Source organism: Pleurodeles waltl, chromosome 3_2 (genome assembly GCF_031143425.1).
Source record: "Pleurodeles waltl isolate 20211129_DDA chromosome 3_2, aPleWal1.hap1.20221129, whole genome shotgun sequence".
NCBI classification, from domain to species: Eukaryota; Metazoa; Chordata; class Amphibia; order Caudata; family Salamandridae; genus Pleurodeles; species Pleurodeles waltl.
The window spans coordinates 74,240,301-74,263,202 of record NC_090441.1 but is presented as its reverse complement, the minus strand read 5'-3'; the positions used below and the strand labels follow the sequence as shown (position 1 = coordinate 74,263,202).

At 45.1% G+C, this 22,902-nt stretch overlaps 1 protein-coding gene across 1 annotated transcript in view; it reads left to right on the top strand.

The window, feature by feature from the left end:
• The window catches only part of BCL7B (BAF chromatin remodeling complex subunit BCL7B), a 74,593-nt gene extending 55,273 nt beyond the window's left edge, over positions 1-19,320 (top strand). Inside the window, exon 6 of the mRNA XM_069226782.1 lies at positions 17,869-19,320. Coding sequence (XP_069082883.1) covers positions 17,869-17,964 — 96 coding nt within the window. The 3' untranslated portion in view covers positions 17,965-19,320. The remainder of the gene's footprint in view (positions 1-17,868) is intronic.
• Positions 19,321-22,902: the final 3,582 nt, after the last annotated feature.

The window sequence follows — 22,902 nt, the reverse complement described above, 5'->3', positions numbered from 1 at the left end:
TGCTGGGGCCTGGTTAGCAGGCCTCAGCACACTTTCAATTGTAAACATAGCATCAGCAAAGGCAAAAAGTCAGGGGGCAACCATGCCAAGGAGGCATTTCCTTACACAACCCCCCCCCAAACGAAAGAGGATGAGACTAACCTTTCCCAAGAGAGTCTTCATTTTCTAAGTGGAAGAACCTGGAAAGGCCATCTGCATTGGCATGGGCAGTCCCAGGTCTGTGTTCCACTATAAAGTCCATTCCCTGTAGGGAGATGGACCACCTCAACAGTTTAGGATTTTCACCTTTCATTTGCATCAGCCATTTGAGAGGTCTGTGGTCAGTTTGAACTAGGAAGTGAGTCCCAAAGAGGTATGGTCTCAGCTTCTTCAGGGACCAAACCACAGCAAAGGCCTCCCTCTCAATGGCACTCCAACGCTGCTCCCTGGGGAGTAACCTCCTGCTAATGAAAGCAACAGGCTGGTCAAGGCCATCATCATTTGTTTGGGACAAAACTGCCCCTATCCCATGTTCAGAGGCATCAGTCTGCACAATGAACTGCTTAGAATAATCTGGAGCTTTGAGAACTGGTGCTGAGCACATTGCCTGTTTCAGGGTGTCAAAGGCCTGTTGGCATTCCACAGTCCAGTTCACTTTCTTGGGCATTTTCTTGGAGGTGAGTTCAGTGAGGGCTGTCACAATGGATCCATATCCCTTCACAAACCTCCTGTAATACCCAGTCAAGCCAAGGAATGCCCTGACTTGAGTCTGGGTTTTTGGAGCTACCCAGTCCAGAATAGTCTGGATCTTGGGTTGGAGTGGCTGAACTTGGCCTCCACCTACAAGGTGTCCCAAGTAAACCACAGTTCCCTGCCCTATCTGGCATTTGGATGCCTTGATAGAGAGGCCTGCAGATTGCAGAGCCTTCAAAACCTTCCCCAGGTGGACCAGGTGATCCTGCCAGGTGGAGCTAAAGACAGCAATATCATCAAGATAAGCTGTGCTAAAGGACTCCAAGCCAGCAAGGACTTGATTCACCAACCTTTGGAAGGTGGCAGGGGCATTCTTTAAACCAAAGGGCATAACAGTAAACTGATAATGCCCATCAGGTGTGGAGAATGCTGTCTTTTCTTTTGCTCCAGGTGCCATTTTTATTTGCCAGTACCCTGCTGTCAAGTCAAAGGTACTTAGAAATTTGGCAGCACCTAATTTATCAATGAGCTCATCAGCTCTTGGAATTGGATGGGCATCTGTCTTGGTGACAGAATTGAGCCCTCTGTAGTCCACACAAAACCTCATCTCTTTCTTTCCATCTTTGGTGTGAGGTTTGGGGACTAAGACCACTGGGCTAGCCCAGGGGCTGTCAGAGCGCTCAATTACTCCCAATTCTAGCATCTTGTGGACTTCCACCTTGATGCTTTCCTTAACATGGTCAGACTGTCTAAAGATTTTGTTCTTGACAGGCATGCTGTCTCCTGTGTCCACATCATGGGTACACAGGTGTGTCTGACCAGGGGTTAAGGAGAAGAGTTCAGGAAACTGTTGTAGGACTCTCCTACAATCAGCTTGCTGTTGGCCAGAGAGGGTGTCTGAGTAGATCACTCCATCTACTGTACCATCTTTTGGGTCTGATGACAGAAGATCAGGGAGAGGTTCACTCTCTGCCTCCTGATCCTCATCTGTTACCATCAACAGATTGACATCAGCCCTGTCGTGGAAGAGCTTAAGGCGGTTTACATGGATCACCCTCTTGGGGCTCCTGCTTGTGCCCAGGTCCACCAAGTAGGTGACCTGACTCTTCCTCTCTAGAACTGGGTAAGGGCCACTCCATTTGTCCTGGAGTGCCCTGGGAGCCACAGGCTCCAGAACCCAGACTTTCTGCCCTGGTTGGAACTCAACCAGTGCAGCCTTTTGGTCATACCAAAACTTCTGGAGCTGTTGGCTGGCCTCAAGGTTTTTGGTTGCCTTTTCCATGTACTCTGCCATTCTGGAGCGAAGGCCAAGTACATAGTCCACTATGTCCTGTTTAGGCTCATGGAGAGGTCTCTCCCAGCCTTCTTTAACAAGGGCAAGTGGTCCCCTTACAGGATGACCAAACAGAAGTTCAAAGGGGGAGAATCCTACTCCCTTCTGTGGCACCTCTCTGTAAGCGAAAAGCAGGCATGGCAAGAGGACATCCCATCTCCTTTTGAGTTTTTCTGGGAGCCCCATGATCATGCCCTTTAATGTCTTGTTGAATCTCTCAACTAAGCCATTAGTTTGTGGATGGTATGGTGTAGTGAATTTGTAAGTCACCCCACACTCATTCCACATGTGCTTTAGGTATGCTGACATGAAGTTGGTACCTCTGTCAGACACCACCTCCTTAGGGAAACCCACTCTGGTAAAGATACCAATGAGGGCCTTGGCTACTGCAGGGGCAGTAGTCGACCTAAGGGGAATAGCTTCAGGATACCTGGTAGCATGATCCACTACTACCAGGATATACATATTTCCTGAGGCTGTGGGAGGTTCTAGTGGACCAACTATGTCCACACCCACTCTTTCAAAGGGAACCCCCACCACTGGAAGTGGAATGAGGGGGGCCTTTGGATGCCCACCTGTCTTACCACTGGCTTGACAGGTGGGGCAGGAGAGGCAAAACTCCTTAACCATGTTGGACATATTGGGCCAGTAGAAAGGGTTGACTAACCTCTCCCACGTCTTGGTTTGTCCCAAATGTCCAGCAAGGGGAATGTCATGGGCCAATGTTAGGATGAACTTCCTGAACAGCTGAGGCACTACCACTCTCCTAGTGGCACCAGGTTTGGGGTCTCTGGCCTCAGTGTACAGGAGTCCATCTTCCCAATAGACCCTATGCGTTCCATTTTTCTTGCCTTTGGTCTCTTCAGCAGCTTGCTGCCTAAGGCCTTCAAGAGAGGGACAGGTTTCTTGTCCCTTACACAGCTCCTCCCTTGAGGGTCCCCCTGGGCCTAAGAGCCCAACCTGATAAGGTTCAAGCTCCAAAGGCTCAGTTCCCTCAGAGGGCAGAACTTCTTCCGGAGAAGAGAGGTTCCCTTTCTTTTGCTGTGTTGCAGTTGGTTTCCCAACTGACTTTCCTGTTCTCTTGGTAGGCTGGGCCATTCTTCCAGACTCCAGCTCTACTTGTTCACCCTGTGCCTTGCATTGTGCTCTTGTTTTCACACACACCAGTTCAGGGATACCCAGCATTGCTGCATGGGTTTTTAGTTCTACCTCAGCCCATGCTGAGGACTCCAGGTCATTTCCAAGCAGACAGTCCACTGGGATATTTGAGGAGACCACCACCTGTTTCAGGCCATTGACCCCTCCCCATTCTAAAGTAACCATTGCCATGGGATGTACTTTTCTCTGATTGTCAGCGTTGGTGACTGTGTAAGTTTTTCCAGTCAGGTATTGGCCAGGGGAAACCAGTTTCTCTGTCACCATGGTGACACTGGCACCTGTATCCCTCAGGCCCTCTATTCTAGTCCCATTAATTAAGAGTTGCTGTCTGTATTTTTGCATGTTAGGCGGCCAGACAGCTAGTGTGGCTAAATCCACCCCACCCTCAGAAACTAGAGTAGCTTCAGTGTGGACCCTGATTTGCTCTGGGCACACTGTTGATCCCACTTGGAGACTAGCCATACCAGTGTTACCTGGATGGGAGTTTGGAGTGGAATCTTTCTTGGGACAGGCCTTGTCTCCAGTTTGGTGTCCATGCTGTTTACAGCTATGACACCAGGCCTTTTTGGGATCAAAGTTTTTACCCTTGTACCCATTGTTTTGTGAAGAGGCTCTGGGCCCACCCTCCTGTGCAGGTTTTTGGGGGCCTGTAGAAGACTCTTTACTATTTTTAGTTTTGGTTGTCTCATCACCCTTCCCCTGGGGAGTCTTTGTGACCCCTTTCTTTTGGTCACCCCCTGTTGAAGTCTTGGACACCCTTGTCTTGACCCAATGGTCCGCCTTCTTTCCCAATTCTTGGGGAGAAATTGGTCCTAGGTCTACCAGATGCTGATGCAGTTTATCATTGAAACAATTACTTAACAGGTGTTCTTTCACAAATAAATTGTACAGCCCATCATAATTACTTACACCACTGCCTTGAATCCAACCATCTAGTGTTTTCACTGAGTAGTCAACAAAGTCAACCCAGGTCTGGCTCGAGGATTTTTGAGCCCCCCTGAACCTAATCCTGTACTCCTCAGTGGAGAATCCAAAGCCCTCAATCAGGGTACCCTTCATGAGGTCATAAGATTCTGCATCTTGTCCAGAGAGTGTGAGGAGTCTATCCCTACACTTTCCTGTGAACATTTCCCAAAGGAGAGCACCCCAGTGAGATCTGTTCACTTTTCTGGTTACACAAGCCCTCTCAAAAGCTGTGAACCATTTGGTGATGTCATCACCATCTTCATATTTAGTTACAATCCCTTTAGGGATTTTCAACATGTCAGGAGAATCTCTGACCCTATTTATATTGCTGCCACCATTGATGGGTCCTAGGCCCATCTCTTGTCTTTCCCTCTCTATGGCTAGGATCTGTCTTTCCAAAGCCAATCTTTTGGCCATCCTGGCTAACTGGATGTCCTCTTCACTGGGGCTATCCTCAGTGATTTCAGAGGTGTTGGTCTCTCCTGTGAGGGAACCAGCATCTCTGACTATTATTTTTGGAGTCAGGGTTTGAGGGACCCTGTTCTCCCTAGATAGGACTGGTAGGGGGGAATTGTCCTCCAAGTCACTATCCTCTTCCTCTGAGTTGCCACCCTCAGAGGGGTTGGCCTTTTCAAACTCTGCCAAAAGCTCCTGGAGCTGTATTTTGGTAGGTTTGGGGCCCATTGTTATTTTCTTTATTTTACAGAGTGACCTTAGCTCCCTCATCTTAAGATGGAGGTAAGGTGTGGTGTCGAGTTCCACCACAGTCACATCTGTGCTAGACATTTTGCTTCTAAAAGTTGGAATACTTTTTAAGAATCTACAACTGGTTCTAGAATCTAATTCAAACTTTTACAAACTTTTAAACTCTAAAAGAAATGCTAAACAGGATCTAACACAAGGCCCTAGCAGGTCTTTTAAGAATTTAGAAAACTTTTCAAATTGCAAAAATCAATTTCTAATGACAATTTTGGAATTTGTCGTGTGATCAGGTATTGGCTGAGTAGTCCAGCAAATGCAAAGTCTTGTACCCCACCGCTGATCCACCAATGTAGGAAGTTGGCTCTGTATGTGCTATTTCAAAGTAAGGAATAGCATGCACAGAGTCCAAGGGTTCCCCTTAGAGGTAAAATAGTGGTAAAAATAGATAATACTAATGCTCTATTTTGTGGTAGTGTGGTCGAGCAGTAGGCTTATCCAAGGAGTAGTGTTAAGCATTTGTTGTACATACACAAGACAATAAATGAGGTACACACACTCAGAGACAAATCCAGCCAATAGGTTTTTATATAGAAAAATATCTTTTCTTAGTTTATTTTAAGAACCACAGGTTCAAATTCTACATGTAATATCTCATTCGAAAGGTATTGCAGGTAAGTACTTTAGGAACTTCAAATCATCAAAATTGCATGTATACTTTTCAAGTTATTGACAAATAGCTGTTTTAAAAGTGGACACTTAGTGCAATTTTCACAGTTCCTGGGGGAGGTAAGTTTTTGTTAGTTTTACCAGGTAAGTAGGACACTTACAGGGTTCAGTTCTTGGTCCAAGGTAGCCCACCGTTGGGGGTTCAGAGCAACCCCAAAGTCACCACACCAGCAGCTCAGGGCCGGTCAGGTGCAGAGTTCAAAGTGGTGCCCAAAACACATAGGCTAGAATGGAGAGAAGGGGGTGCCCCGGTTCCGGTCTGCTTGCAGGTGAGTACCCGCGTCTTCGGAGGGCAGACCAGGGGGGTTTTGTAGGGCACCGGGGGGGACACAAGTCCACACAGAAATTTCACCCTCAGCAGCGCGGGGGCGGCCGGGTGCAGTGTAGAAACAAGCGTCGGGTTTTCAATGTTAGTCTATGAGAGATCTCGGGATCTCTTCAGCGCTGCAGGCAGGCAAGGGGGGGATTCCTCGGGGAAACCTCCACTTGGGCAAGGGAGAGGGACTCCTGGGGGTCACTTCTCCAGTGAAAGTCCGGTCCTTCAGGTCCTGGGGGCTGCGGGTGCAGGGTCTCTCCCAGGCGTCGGGACTTTAGGTTCAAGGAGTCGCGGTCAGGGGAAGCCTCGGGATTCCCTCTGCAGGCGGCGCTGTGGGGGCTCAGGGGGGACAGGTTTTGGTACTCACAGTATCAGAGTAGTCCTGGGGTCCCTCCTGAGGTGTTGGATCGCCACCAGCCGAGTCGGGGTCGCCGGGCGCAGTGTTGCAAGTCTCACGCTTCTTGCGGGGAGCTTGCAGGGTTCTTTAAAGCTGCTGGAAACAAAGTTGCAGCTTTTCTTGGAGCAGGTCCGCTGTCCTCGGGAGTTTCTTGTCTTTTCGAAGCAGGGGCAGTCCTCAGAGGATGTCGAGGTCGCTGGTCCCTTTGGAAGGCGTCGCTGGAGCAGGATCTTTGGAAGGCAGGAGACAGGCCGGTGAGTTTCTGGAGCCAAGGCAGTTGTCGTCTTCTGGTCTTCCGCTGCAGGGGTTTTCAGCTGGGCAGTCCTTCTTCTTGTAGTTGCAGGAATCTAATTTTCTAGGGTTCAGGGTAGCCCTTAAATACTAAATTTAAGGGCGTGTTTAGGTCTGGGGGGTTAGTAGCCAATGGCTACTAGCCCTGAGGGTGGGTACACCCTCTTTGTGCCTCCTCCCAAGGGGAGGGGGGTCACAATCCTAACCCTATTGGGGGAATCCTCCATCTGCAAGATGGAGGATTTCTAAAAGTCAGAGTCACCTCAGCTCAGGACACCTTAGGGGCTGTCCTGACTGGCCAGTGACTCCTCCTTGTTTTTCTCATTATTTTCTCCGGCCTTGCCGCCAAAAGTGGGGCCTGGCCGGAGGGGGCGGGCAACTCCACTAGCTGGAGTGTCCTGCTGGGTTGGCACAAAGGAGGTGAGCCTTTGAGGCTCACCGCCAGGTGTGACAATTCCTGCCTGGGAGAGGTGTTAGCATCTCCACCCAGTGCAGGCTTTGTTACTGGCCTCAGAGTGACAAAGGCACTCTCCCCATGGGGCCAGCAACATGTCTCGGTTTGTGGCAGGCTGCTAAAACTAGTCAGCCTACACAGATAGTCGGTTAAGTTTCAGGGGGCACCTCTAAGGTGCCCTCTGTGGTGTATTTTACAATAAAATGCACACTGGCATCAGTGTGCATTTATTGTGCTGAGAAGTTTGATACCAAACTTCCCAGTTTTCAGTGTAGCCATTATGGTGCTGTGGAGTTCGTGTTTGACAAACTCCCAGACCATATACTCTTATGGCTACCCTGCACTTACAATGTCTAAGGTTTTGTTTAGACACTGTAGGGGTACCATGCTCATGCACTGGTACCCTCACCTATGGTATAGTGCACCCTGCCTTAGGGCTGTAAGGCCTGCTAGAGGGGTGTCTTACCTATACTGCATAGGCAGTGAGAGGCTGGCATGGCACCCTGAGGGGAGTGCCATGTCGACTTACTCGGTTTGTCCTCACTAGCACACACAAGCTGGCAAGCAGTGTGTCTGTGCTGAGTGAGAGGTCTCCAGGGTGGCATAAGACATGCTGCAGCCCTTAGAGACCTTCCTTGGCATCAGGGCCCTTGGTACTAGAAGTACCAGTTACAAGGGACTTATCTGGATGCCAGGGTCTGCCAATTGTGGATACAAAAGTACAGGTTAGGGAAAGAACACTGGTGCTGGGGCCTGGTTAGCAGGCCTCAGCACACTTTCAATTGTAAACATAGCATCAGCAAAGGCAAAAAGTCAGGGGGCAACCATGCCAAGGAGGCATTTCCTTACAATGAGAGATCTCGGGATCTCTTCAGCGCTGCAGGCAGGCAAGGGGGGGATTCCTCGGGGAAACCTCCACTTGGGCAAGGGAGAGGGACTCCTGGGGGTCACTTCTCCAGTGAAAGTCCGGTCCTTCAGGTCCTGGGGGCTGCGGGTGCAGGGTCTCTCCCAGGCGTCGGGACTTTAGGTTCAAAGAGTCGCGGTCAGGGGAAGCCTCGGGATTCCCTCTGCAGGCGGCGCTGTGGGGGCTCAGGGGGGACAGGTTTTGGTACTCACAGTATCAGAGTAGTCCTGGGGTCCTTCCTGAGGTGTTGGATCGCCACCAGCCGAGTCGGGGTCGCCGGGTGCAGTGTTGCAAGTCTCACGCTTCTTGCGGGGAGCTTGCAGGGTTCTTTAAAGCTGCTGGAAACAAAGTTGCAGCTTTTCTTGGAGCAGGTCCGCTGTCCTCGGGAGTTTCTTGTCTTTTCGAAGCAGGGGCAGTCCTCAGAGGATGTCGAGGTCGCTGGTCCCTTTGGAAGGCGTCGCTGGAGCAGGATCTTTGGAAGGCAGGAGACAGGCCGGTGAGTTTCTGGAGCCAAGGCAGTTGTCGTCTTCTGGTCTTCCTCTGCAGGGGTTTTCAGCTAGGCAGTCCTTCTTCTTGTAGTTGCAGGAATCTAATTTTCTAGGGTTCAGGGTAGCCCTTAAATACTAAATTTAAGGGCGTGTTTAGGTCTGGGGGGTTAGTAGCCAATGGCTACTAGCCCTGAGGGTGGGTACACCCTCTTTGTGCCTCCTCCCAAGGGGAGGGGGTCACAATCCTAACCCTATTGGGGGAATCCTCCATCTGCAAGATGGAGGATTTCTAAAAGTTAGAGTCACCTCAGCTCAGGACACCTTAGGGGCTGTCCTGACTGGCCAGTGACTCCTCCTTGTTATTCTCATTATTTTCTCCGGCCTTGCCGCCAAAAGTGGGGGCCGGGCCGGAGGGGGCGGGCAACTCCACTAGCTGGAGTGTCCTGCTGGGTTGGCACAAAGGAGGTGAGCCTTTGAGGCTCACCGCCAGGTGTGACAATTCCTGCCTGGGAGAGGTGTTAGCATCTCCACCCAGTGCAGGCTTTGTTACTGGCCTCAGAGTGACAAAGGCACTCTCCCCATGGGGCCAGCAACATGTCTCGGTTTGTGGCAGGCTGCTAAAACTAGTCAGCCTACACAGATAGTCGGTTAGGTTTCAGGGGGCACCTCTAAGGTGCCCTCTGTGGTGTGTTTTACAATAAAATGTACACTGGCATCAGTGTGCATTTATTGTGCTGAGAAGTTTGATACCAAACTTCCCAGCTTTCAGTGTAGCCATTATGGTGCTGTGGAGTTCGTGTTTGACAGACTCCCAGACCATATACTCTTATGGCTACCCTGCACTTACAATGTCTAAGGTTTTGTTTAGACACTGTAGGGGTACCATGCTCATGCACTGGTACCCTCACCTATGGTATAGTGCACCCTGCCTTAGGGCTGTAAGGCCTGCTAGAGGGGTGTCTTACCTATACTGCATAGGCAGTGAGAGGCTGGCATGGCACCCTGAGGGGAGTGCCATGTCGACTTACTCGTTTTGTCCTCACTAGCACACACAAGCTGGCAAGCAGTGTGTCTGTGCTGAGTGAGAGGTCTCCAGGGTGGCATAAGACATGCTGCAGCCCTTAGAGACCTTCCTTGGCATCAGGGCCCTTGGTACTAGAAGTACCAGTTACAAGGGACTTATCTGGATGCCAGGGTCTGCCAATTGTGGATACAAAAGTACAGGTTAGGGAAAGAACACTGGTGCTGGGGCCTGGTTAGCAGGCCTCAGCACACTTTCAATTGTAAACATAGCATCAGCAAAGGCAAAAAGTCAGGGGGCAACCATGCCAAGGAGGCATTTCCTTACACCAATACACCCTTCTCACAGAAAGTACCTACGGTTCGTATTCAAAGGAATACATTACCAATTCAAGGTGTTGCCATTCGGAATAACAACTGCACCAAGAGTGTTCACAAAATGTCTAGCAGTAGTAGCAGCACACATCAGGAGACAACAGATACATGTGTTCCCTTACCTAGACGATTGGCTAATCAAGACCAACACAGTAAAAAAATGCGCAAACGACACCACATTTGTCATACAAACCCTTCACAAACTGGGGTTTTCCATCAACTATACAAAATCACACCTAGAACCGTGTCAAACACAACAATATCTAGGAGCAACCATCAACACATCAAAAGGAATTGCCACTCCAAGTCCACAAAGAGTGCAGGCATTCCACAAGGTAATAAGTGCTATGTTTCCAAACCAAAAGATACAAGCAAAATTTGTGCTAAAACTTCTAGGCATGATGTCATCATGCATAGCCATTGTCCCAAACGCAAGACTACACATGCGACCCTTACAACAGTGTCTAGCATCACAATGGTCACAAGCACAGGGTCAACTTCAAAATCTGGTGTTGGTAGACCGCCAAACATACCTCTCGCTTCTATGGTGGAACAGCAAAAATTTAAACAAAGGGCGGACATTTCAGGACCCAGTGCCTCAATACGTTATAACAACAGATGCTTCCATGACAGGGTGGGGAGCACACCTCAATCACCACAGCATTCAAGGACAATGGGATATACACGAAACAAAATTTCATATCAATTACCTAGAACTGTTAGCAGTATTTCTAGCGTTAAAAGCCTTCCAACCCATAATAACACACAAATACATTCTTGTCAAAACAGACAACATGACAACAATGTATTATTTAAACAAACAAGGAGGAACACACTCAACACAATTGTGCCTCCTAACACAAAAAATTTGGCAGTGGGCGATTCACAACAACATTCGCCTAATAGCACAATTTATTCCAGGAATACAAAACCAACTAGCAGACAACCTTTCGCGAGACCACCAACAAGTCCACGAATGGGAAATTCACCCCCAAGTTCTGAACAAGTACTTTCAAATTTGGGGAACACCCCAGATAGATTTGTTCGCAACAAAAGAAAACTCAAAATGCCAAAACTTCGCATCCAGGTACCCACACCGCGAATCACAAGGCAATGCTCTATGGATGAGTTGGTCAGGGATATTTGCGTACGCTTTTCCCCCTCTCCCTCTCCTTCCATATCTAGTAAACAAGTTGAGTCAAAACCAACTCAAACTCATACTGATAGCACCCACATGGGCAAGACAACCTTGGTATACAACTCTATTAGACCTTTCACTAGTACCGCATGTCAAACTACCCAACAGGCCAGATCTGTTAACACAACACAAACAACAGATCAGGCATCCAAACCCAGCATCATTGAATCTGGCAATTTGGCTCCTGAAATCCTAGAATTCGGACACTTAGACCTCACACAAGAATGCATGGAGGTCATAAAACAAGCTAGAAAACCTTCCACTAGACACTGCTATGCATCTAAGTGGAAAAGATTTGTTTACTACTGCCATGCCAATCAAATACAACCATTACATGCCTCTACTAAAGACATAGTAGGATACTTACTACATTTGCAAAAAGCAAATCTCGCTTTTTCATCTATAAAAATACACCTCGCAGCAATATCTGCTTACCTACAAACTACTCATTCATCGTCTCTATTTAGAATACCAGTTATTAAAGCATTCATGGAAGGGCTAAAAAGAATTATACCACCAAGAACACCACCAGTTCCTTCATGGAATCTTAACATCGTCTTAACAAGACTCATGGGTCCACCTTTCGAACCCATGCATTCCTGTGAAATGCAATATCTAACCTGGAAGGTCGCATTTCTCATTGCAATCACATCCCTCAGAAGAGTAAGTGAAATACAGGCATTTACCATACAAGAACCATTTATTCAAATACACAACAATAAAATAGTTCTAAGAACAAATCCAAAATTTCTGCCAAAAGTAATCTCACCATTCCATTTAAATCAAACAGTAGAATTGCCAGTGTTCTTCCCACAACCAAATTCTGTGGCTGAAAGGGCACTACATACATTAGACATCAAAAGAGCACTAATGTATTACATTGACAGAACAAAGCTAATCAGGAAAACAAAACAACTGTTCATAGCTTTTCAAAAACCACACATAGGAAATCCAATCTCTAAACAAGGCATTGCTAGATGGATAGTCAGATGCATTCAAACATGCGATCTTAAAGCCAAAAGAGAATTGCCTATTACACCAAAGGCACACTCAACCAGAAAGAAAGGTGCTACAATGGCCTTTCTAGGAAACATTCCTATGAGCGAAATATGTAAGGCTGCAACCTGGTCTACGCCTCATACGTTTACTAAACACTACTGTGTAGACGTACTAAATGCACAACAAGCTACAGTGGGCCAAGCTGTACTAAGAACATTATTCCAAACTACTTCAACTCCTACAGGCTAAACCACCGCTTTTAGGGGAGGTAACTGCTTTATAGTCTATGCCAAACATGTGTATCTGCAGCAACATATGCCATCGAACTGAAAATGTCACTTACCCAGTGTACATCTGTTCGTGGCATTAGTCGCTGCAGATTCACATGTACCCTCCCACCTCCCCGGGAAGCCTGTAGCCGTTTAGAAGTAGATCATAAATCTTAAACATCTGAACATTTGTAAATAATTATTAGAAACTCTTAACGTACATACATATTCACTCCATTGCATGGGCACTATTTATACCAAACAACTCCATCCTCACCCTCTGCGGGGAAAACAATCTAAGATGGAGTCGACGCCCATGCGCAATGGAGCCGAGGAGGGAGGAGTCCTTCGGTCCCGTGACCAAAAAGACTTCTTCGAAGAAAAACAACTTGTAATACTCCGAGCCCAACACCAGGCAGCGGACTGTGCCAAACATGTGAATCTGCAGCGACTAATGCCACGAACAGATGTACACTGGGTAAGTGACATTTTCAATATTACTTTAAACTACATTATGTACATACGTATTCACTCCATTGCATGGGCACTATTACTAGCGTATACAACTCCTACCTCACCCTCTGCGGGGGAAAACAATCTAAGATGGAGTCGACGCCCATGCGCAATGGAGCCGAAATGGGAGGAGTCCCTCGATCTCGTGACTCGAAAAGACTTCTTCGAAGAAAAACAACTTGTAACACTCCGAGCCCAACACCAGATGGCGGGATGTGCACAGCATGTGAATCTGCAGCGACTAATGCCACAAACAGATGTACACTGGGTAAGTGACATTTTCCATATTTTTTATTTTTTACCTACTGGTGGTCACTCCCGCCCCTTTTCGCTGCCCTTGCTTAATGAATCACTCCAAAACTTTCAAGAAAGCAGCTGAAGCAATAGTTAAACTTGTTATGAAAACAGCACCAAAGTTACAGGCAAACAAAAAATGCTTTCCCAATGGAAATTAGAGCCTAACTATAAATTTATATATACAGACATATAGGTTTGAACAGTGGGTGAACCTAAAAAAAAGGAATGGTGATAACACAGATTTTTGAGGAGTACCTGATTGCAGTTGGGCAAAAGAAGATTTCTAGGACTGCAGCTTGTTAGCTGAAAAATGTTCTGTTGAGATACATTAGCATTATTAGTCCAACCCAAGGTTTGGCAAAAGCTCACTCAGTGCCAAAAGGTCCATCCTGGAAGGTACTCCTTTTAAATACAACAGGACATGGACAATTGTATTGCCTGGTCCAGTTCTACATATAAAGTGCTGATTATAGGAGCAATGACCAGCAGAACCCCTCAAGAGTACATGCGTCGATTTGGCAGTGGTCAAGCAGGTTATTGGTCTAAATAAATGGGCGCTGTCTCAGTACATTTTTCAAACATAACTACACCTGCAACATTTCACGGTTCTCTAAGGAAGATCAGGCTGTTCACTGGGGTATGCATTACTACTGAGATCTCAGAGGACCTTTCTGGAGTTGAGATTTCATTAAGTGGTCAATGAAGGCATGTGTGTCAAAACAGACCTTTAACGTCTTAGCTGATGTTACAGACATGCATGTCATTATTGCATGGTATTTTCTTGCCTAGTGCATCACGGCTACGATCCACCAAACCTAAGGTGCCCTTCAAAGGAAAAAGAATATTGTTAGGTAACAAACTCTGACATTCAAGTGCACAAGATCAAAGGATAATTTAATAGTGGATATAGAAAGCAAAAAGCAGTGTCCCACATCTCATTTCAGATAATCAGGGCAGCACTGCCACAAATACTAGGTTATTGGTCATTTAACACAGTAATTGTCTGCATACCAGCCACACCACAAACCTCAGTGAATCAGGGGAGACTTTCAGGAGAAAAAGGAGGCAACGGCCATTAACTTCAGTAGAGAAATCACATGCTACTTCATCTCCACTCCTCCCTAGCTGTTACCTGGAGAAGAACATTGTCAATTACTCGAAAGAATGTCAAACATTAACAAAAGAACATTGAATCTGTTGTGAGAAGTGGTCCGGTACATTACCTCGCACAAAGTCCAAGTCTTATCACCTCTAGAAAGTGGAGGTCCAAAGTACTAAGGCCTACATCAGAAGCAGTTTGCTTGAGGTAATTTTCAGTGTTTTAATCAAGGGCCCTTTCATAGAATACCAATCTTAACGTTAAGGATAGGTAACTGTCCAGGATGTTGGTCATTTATCTGGCCTCCAATCTGCATTTAGTGCCTTCTCCAAATGCATGGTGGCTCATCGCAGAAGGAAAGCAATCGTCATCTAAACTAACTTGGGTAACTGTTTAATGATGGCCATCTCTTGAGATGCGGTACAGCAAGGTATCCAGACAGCAATGATTGTCATGCTAAGTCTGGGCCTAAACATCCGCTGCAAGTAAGCAGCGTTCCACAGATAGAAAGGATTGTTATCCATTTTTAAAGTAAAGTGTAACCTTAGGAGGAGAGTTCATTTTCCATCCATACTTATCAGCCTCTGCTTGAAAAGCCTCATTCAACAGCTGAATATTGCATTAATGACTTGGTGAATATTCATAAACCCCACACACAGCTATATGTGAGACATCTGCGTTATGTTTTTTAGATCACTAGTGGAGCCTCAGAAATTTGGAAAGACAAACTAACGTTGTCAGTGGCAGCTTCAGAGGACAGAGAACATGATGAAACAAATGTCATTCCACCAACCACTCCTGACTCATAGCATAGTGACAAATGCCTCCACACTGAAGTGTGGAGTCCACTTTAGAGAACGCCAAATCCATGGAGTGAAGCTAAATAAACATGTTTGAGCTGAAGGATGTACAGTTGGTGTTGAAACCCTTTCATCCAAGACATATTGACAATAATTGTCAACGCACTACTTAAAAAGACAGGGAGGGGGGAGGGAAATGACCGTAGGAGCGTGCAGGCCATTTGGCAGTGGCTTACAACCAGGGCGTCCTACATGACGACAGGCTATTTGGTGGACGTGCAGAACGAGCAAATGGATTTTGTTTGAAGAATCATCACCAAAGTCATGAGTGTTTCCCTTCGAGTAGGTTTCTTGTTGAAGCCTTTACCCACATGATAAAACCTTGGATCTTTTCATATCTATTGAAAATGCAAAATACCAACATTTCCCATCTAGATTTGAAGAGTCATTATCTAAAGGGAATTAGCTTTTGACGAACAGTTCAAAGTCTGTTCTCTGTGCTTTTCCATCAGCTTTCCTCCTGAGTATTCAAGGGATCGTCAAAATAAAACAAGCCAAGAGCAAAATGATTTCATCGCTTATTTGCTTCACAGAAGCCCCAATGTTATAGCATCATAAGGGGAATCTAGTCCCCCAACTTGTAATCTCTAAACGTGAGGCCTGGCTGCTGGGTGTTACAAAAAGGGCATTTAAACCTACCACCAGACAGTACAAATATCTTAAAAGAAGGCTTCCTCAATTTCACAATGTACTTTCAAGTGAATCTGCTTTATGAAAAGCTCGGTTTATGCCACCCAAACAAAAAAAGCTTTGTCTGCTAACAGTACACTATTGCTATATCTTCTTCGTTTAGCACACACTATTTTGTAGCTTTCATACATAACGGTTCTTATGCAGCCTGTGCACAAAGTCAGCATAGAGCATCTCTACTGGAAGATTGCTCATCTAGATCAAAACGATTCATTGATGCCCTTGATTTTATAATCCTTCTTCTGTATTATTTAGACAAAGCAAAAGTGATTAGGAAATCTACGCAGCAGTTGTTCGTCAGTTATGCCTCCACCTGGCAACCTCACAATATTCCACAATCTGGTGGACTGTATCTGGTAAATCACATTTCTACCTAAAAGCAAAGTAAATCTGTTCAGGAGGACCTAAGATTTTACCTAACAGAAGGCGTGGGGAAGATGAAGCGGCAAACCTAGGAGGGAAGATAGATGCTGCTGCTTCTTGTTAGGCTCCAGATGCACACCTGTTATTCCTGCCCCAATTCCACTATGGCATTGCATTAGACTCCAGAGGCTGAACACTAGAGAAAACCCCCTGATAATGCCATAAAACCCAATTGGACCTGGTAAGCAGTGAAGGAACACAGAGTTTGTGGAGTATAGGCGGTGTATGTGCTGAACCCCGAGGAGTTTGGATACTGGCGGGAAGAGTGCAGTTCTTCCTTATCCATGGGCAGGTGAGATGGTACAAATTGGCAAAAGCAGTAGTTTTTTTGGTTTTTATGTTTGTTTTTTCAAGCGGCAACAGCGGGTGCATTTCTTGACCGCATCAGAAGTGACTGAATATCCATGTTGATCAAAGTCCGAGTATGTATATATGCCTCTGCCGTTTCTTCCTTTACCCTTTCGACAGTTGTTACAGTGGTAAACAAAGTTAATTCATTCATGTTCGAAGAAATACAGTGTGTCGCTTTTTTCCTAATACCGAACAGTAATGGAATTCTGTTCATAATCTTATGTAATAAAGTTCTATTGAAAATTAAAAGGGAAATGTGCCAATTACAGCCTTTCTTTGAAACTCACATAGCTGCTACATGTGGGTCAGGTCAGAGATTTACAAGATACTACTTCCTAGACTTTTTTCCACAACGGGTGCCCAAGTGGCCCAAGTTTATCTGAAAAATCTCTTGTTGGCATTTGTTATGATTGTCCACCTTCACACAGCTCAATCACTTCCTGCTTCAAAGAAGGGGTGGACTTGCTTTTCCTTCAGTGTTGGTGAATATCAGTTAAGATCTAATGGCAGCGAAGGAAGAATTACTTGTAATCCTTGTCCCTCATCATGTTAAATGTCTCTGAATTCGTGGACAAACCCGCATGTCTCTACCTGAAATTAGGAGAGTGAATGAGGTGGCTTTTTTGATTTTGAGCTCCAAAATAAATTATTAGGCGCATACCAAAGCAATGCCCTTGTGAATATGGATTTCAGCCGTGGAGTTTAAAGCCATATTAGAGCCTCTATTTCTTCAAGGCTGAGCAGCCCATCTGCCCACTTTGTTTCATTATTCAGTTTAAAAAAAAAAGAAGCAGTAGGACGGTTCAGAGCCATCCGTCCTAATAATTGTGAAGGTTATATTGTACCATTGGGTGAGCATGTATGGTTAAAAGGCCTAAATATGTTACTCTCTTGTATATTGTTCACTGAGGTAGAAGTATTCAGGGTTCATTAATTCCCAGCATGGAGATAATGACAATGTAGTAGAAAAAAGTTATCAAATTGTACAGCAAATATGTACTTCGGCGGGAGCATATGAATCGGCTTTGGTTCTTACATGAAGCAGCTATAATCGGCTATAGTTTTCTATAAAGTATTTGTGTTTATCAGTATTCTGCGATTGTGAAATACAGAATTGTGAGCAACAGGGAGATGGGTACAGTTGTTTTGAGTGTGGCTAATATTGTTAATTGTCTTCAGCAAAAATGGCTACAAAATCAAAGGAAACCGAACTACTGGAAAGAAGATTGCAGTAATGTAGTACCTATAGGGCACTAGTAGAGGGGCAGTTACAGGTCCTCATTATAATAAAAAGGTATGACTAGTGCTCCTGTTGCCTAGACACTGAATCACATGTCACTTACTATATTTTGTTTCTTTTTTGACAGGTAATGGAAGTTGACAAGGAAGAGGCGCTTGTGGTACCCTTGAAAAGGATACGAAAAGAAATGAACTCTCATTTCCAAACAGTCTCCGAGAGCTAGCCCCGCCTTTGAGGCTTTTGCCACAATGTGGCATTTGTGACTCTAAACAGTGATGCAATGTACAGAGGAGCTCTTCGCTTAGTACCAATATATGTCCTGAAGTGCAGAAAGAGTATTTTCTCTCTTTAACCTGCATGTTGGGAAGTCTAGAAGTGTTTGGCACACTGTGTAATGACCATGCCACTATAGTGGCGCATATAGGACAGCCCTATATGATTGCCACCGCTGCAAGCCTGCATTCTTTCCCAGTCTTGCATTTGTCATGGTTTGGTGCGTATATCATGAAAGCTCGGTTTGTTAATGAGAGAGAACTTGATTGTTGCTGCAGATCTGTGGTCCAGTTTCTGATGGCCAAAGTTTTGAGAATTCTGGGATGTGCTTAATATCGCAGCCTGGACAAGCATCCAGTGGACAAATGATCCATTGAAGATTCCAGGAACACAGGCACAACCTAATCGGTAGACTGATTTCTACTCCATTCAAGGCAAGCCTGTAGGCAGTCAGTGCTTGTTGTTAGATGGTGGATGAAATTTAAAAAGATGGTTGTGCATGTTGTCATTGATGATCTGATTGGGTCTCTACAGCCAAAATCATGAGGCATGATAAGTGATTTGTAAGTGGATAGAAGTACACACACTGTTTCCCATTTCTTCTCTCCTGCACTCCCAAGGTCAAGCACATTCTTTTGCCTCTCATTGTTTTTCTTGGGCTTCCCTCTTCTACCAGGGATGTGTGGAGATTCCTCCTTGCTCATTGTTTTCATGAAAACCCATGCCCCTGCCCAAGTGGGATTAAAATGAGATGTGTCTAAATTTGGCTTTCCGTCTGTCTCCTAGAGAGCACACCGCTAGGCTGACGTTCCACTTGGAGTCACTGAATCTTGCAGTGTGCTAAGCATTTTATTACATACAGGGTCAAGACAAGGCAACTTCCTGAATGATGCATTTCTTATTCATAATTTTGCTGTGTAATCTAGATTCTGTTTCCCCTGAAAACACCTGTTTTAATTCTTATTCCTCTTAGGAACTTGAAAAGGACCTTGAGTGCGGTGTTGTGAATTTCCTCTTTTGCTAAGAGTCTAATAATCTGCTGCCTGATAATTTCCATTGTTCCTGGGAAATCAGGAAGGCACATAACTGATGTTACTTCAAATTCCTCTGATTTGTTCCTCGATTCCTTGAGTCATGGAACAGACGTCTTTATGACTTCCCCATTTTCCTCATTGTTTCCTTTATACCTGCATGTAGATTCTAGTGATTTATGCTTTTGGAACTGTTGGAGAAAATTTAACTTCTAAGTGAACACATATTTTTGTATAGCTAATTTAAAAAAATAAAATATTACTATTTAAAAATCTTAATTGTGTCTTTGCAGAACATTGCATCACTGTAGCTATATAACTGTATGTAGAGCCACACACAGCCAGCTGAGCATATGTTGAATGCACACATGCCATTTTACATAAACAGTTATACAAGTTTTGTGAGGCCAAGGAAAATGCCCAGAAAATATACACAGACCAACAATGAGCGCTGTTCAGATCGTTAAGCCTTTATCCAAACAGATTAATTGGATATAGTCCCTCATTACAACCCTGGTGGAGGGCGGTCTACTGGGGTGTCGCTGCTGCTGGCTGCAGCGCCACCTTACCGCCATCCATCGGCGATGGTATTTTGGTGGCTGTCGCCACGGCGGTAGGCGGTTTTTACGGCCAGTGTTATAATGAGGGCCATAGTCTTGAACAGATTCTTGCCTACTTCTCACCAGACTACCACTTACAAGCTCCATTGCTTGTCAGTCCAACAACTCTGGTCTTCTAGTTGCCAAACACAAGTTTTGATGTTGGGCTTGAAAGTAATCTTTTAGAAATAATTCTGATCCACTGAAAGACCTCCACTTCGAGAGAGGGTTCAAAAACTAAATTGTGAGGTTATTGAAACAAGGCTGTGTGCAACCCTCCAACATTTGGACGATACAGCATCCCCAAGCTTAGGTGACTTATGCTGCAATGCATTTGTTTTAAACAATTCATTTTGTGCAAGGAGCAGTTTGCAACACCTGACCAAACCTACCTGAGCAGTGGTCCTCCATTACATCTTTGCTTCAAATATAGTACCATTGCTCAGATGTCCTTTAACTCTTCTACTAAATATGAAGCGTGCCTTGTCCCCGAGAAGATCATTCTTTTTATACTTGACTTGAATTCAGTGGAAGAAGTGAAGGAGCTAATACTGGCTGCGTTACCAAGACATTCAAAGCCTGGAGTGTTTGAGATCCTTGCATACCTTTCGAAAACATCCTCTTCCCTTTAAGGAAACTGTTGAAAGATAAGTTATCCTATGATGATCCGCCTATCCCAGAAGTAAGTGACTTCTAGGTGCATCCTTTTTATTAGAAGAAGAGACAGACTGGTTTTGAGAAAAGGCCGTGCAAGAACATTTGGCCCCTGGGAAGAGCTGCCAAGGCATCATTGGCTGGAATTCTGTTTTCAATTTGTGGAAGGAGCTCTGTTGGGTGACATGTCTTTCAAAACCACCTGACCACAAAGACGTGGCTCCATGAAAAGAGTTAGTTCGTCACGTTAACTTCTGCTAACCTCTTTATCCCCACCGTAGTCCTCTACACAGATAAAATCCTTAGTACTGTGATCCAACTTTAAGGAGCTGCCACTGGCAACATAGGCATGATCTTGAAGTTTTAGAGTCCCATGGAAAATCCAGTAAGAGGAGTATGGATTTATGTTAAAGTTGCAAGGACAAGTAGGTGGACAGAAGCGCTTTGGGCCTCGGTGACTGGAGCAAAATGTGCTAGGTTCAGATCTTCACAGATGCACTTTATTGATAATTCTCAACTTTCATGCATGTGATAGGCAACATGCATATGGTAATATATGAGCAAAATATGTTTTCTATTCTGTTTGCCCGTGGGAAATGTGTATTGAGCCCCAAATCACTGAATAAATGCCTTATTGACATGATGTCCATAATTAACTTTTAAAAAACTATTCCTTTTTAGCAACTCACCCAATGGCACATCTCCTTACACAGCAATCAAAGCATCTCTCTAGTAGTAACTTTATCAGAAGGACCCAAATCAATTTTGTCCCTGTTCACTGAAGCATATTTATATTTGCTATTGATGACCCAGCATTTTTTATTACCTGCATGGTCTGATGACCAGTAGAAGTGCATAAGACAGAATTAGGTGAACAATGCTACCTACTAGAGTAAAGTGTAATACTGTGCTCCAGTTTGTAAGATGAAAGTACAAAGTATTTGCTCCATTTGATGTAAATTGATACATTCTTTGAGGTTTGCTTTCTTATTGATGATTTCAATTATTTGCATTGTCTTTCTTGGCCATCCTTTTGTTCATATAGAATCAGTGTTTGTTGACCCATCCAAACAATTTTTCACATTTGTTGGTGATTTCTGTAGCATTTGGAGCTTGTGTAAACTGCACAAGTGGATTGAGTTATTGATTGTCAAGAAAAGAGCACAAAATAAACTTATCTGTGTGAGGGTGGATTAGTGAGAATCCCTTTCAGACTAGGCCCCTTAGTTTCAGATTGTGGGAAGACTTTGATCCAGTGTTTGACCTCAAATGGAAGGAACATCATAGGATCATTGACATAGTTTTACCACAATAGAAACACTTTAATCACAGAAAATTTAAAGTTGTAGCTAAACTGCGAACATCAGACTATAAGAATCCTTCAAGTAGACACATAATTTAAAATCCACATAATGGTCCAAAGCAAACAGCGGGCCAGTTATGTCTGACGGATTGTAGTCTTTAATGGCATGTCAGACAAAGCTCTGTTTGCATGTCTTATCAGTGTGTTAAGTGTGGCTTTTTGCATAGTTGTTGAAATCACTAAATCTAGGTGCAATATAATTGTCCTCAGGGTCAAAGGATCGAGTGTCCTTTATTGATTTACTTTTTGTAAAGAATAAGGTCACATGATACACTCCAGAGTAGACCTCCATGAACTGAATCTATTTCACCTGTTGGGAGAAATTCAAGCTTCAAGATGGTTATGGCAATAGTGTAGAAGTGTGACTGGTTCTGCTACATTGACCTACACCTACTGCAGTACCCTTGTTGTGGAATGCACCTGCAATGTGAGGTGATAGCTTGTCGCTTTCAGTAAAATGTCCAATAATTCAGATTTCATGGTGCTCCATTTGCTAGCACTAGGATGATTGATGGATTAATGTTAGTGTTTATAAAGCGTATTGTTGTGCTATGGTTTCTTGGTGGAGAACTTGTGAGCAGTGTAAGTACTGTAGTGTATTGTAATTGTATTTGTATAGCACTTACTTCCCCTAACGAGATATTGAATCACTTTACACTGGGCCGAACTTTGCTCTGGATCCCAAGGGGTTAGTGATCAATCTTGGGGGCATTGGTTGGTCTCGATATTTGTTATTAGTCTTGTGCTCCAAAGACTATTCTATGCATTTATTCCACTGTTTTCCTTGTGGTGGATGGATTAATTTAGTAGGAGTTGTAGGGTGTGGCCAAGCTGGTGGATGGTCTGAGCTAAGCTCCTTTTCACCTCTGCTTAATCGTCATTCATCTTCCCTGCTGGCAACCAGATTTTATTTCTCTGCAGACACTGCTCGTCCCTTAGGCGCTCCGGGGCACTGGATACATCTTTTGTGCCCTGCCTGCACACTGTCTGGGCAGACTTGGACCAGAGGCGCTGTGCGACTACAGTAAGATGGCGCCTGACCCCTGGACTCGCAGCGTGGCTGGCCTGGGGCTGTGCTGATTCGCGATGCACAACGAGCACTGAGTACGAGCTGTGGACGAGCCTGGGGAAAGAGGAGAAAGGCAGCGGCCTGGCAGCAACAGCTATGATTGGACCAGCCAGCAAATCTAGTGACTCCGGATTAGCGACCTGACCCCTGCCTGGGCAAGTACTCTGGCCTG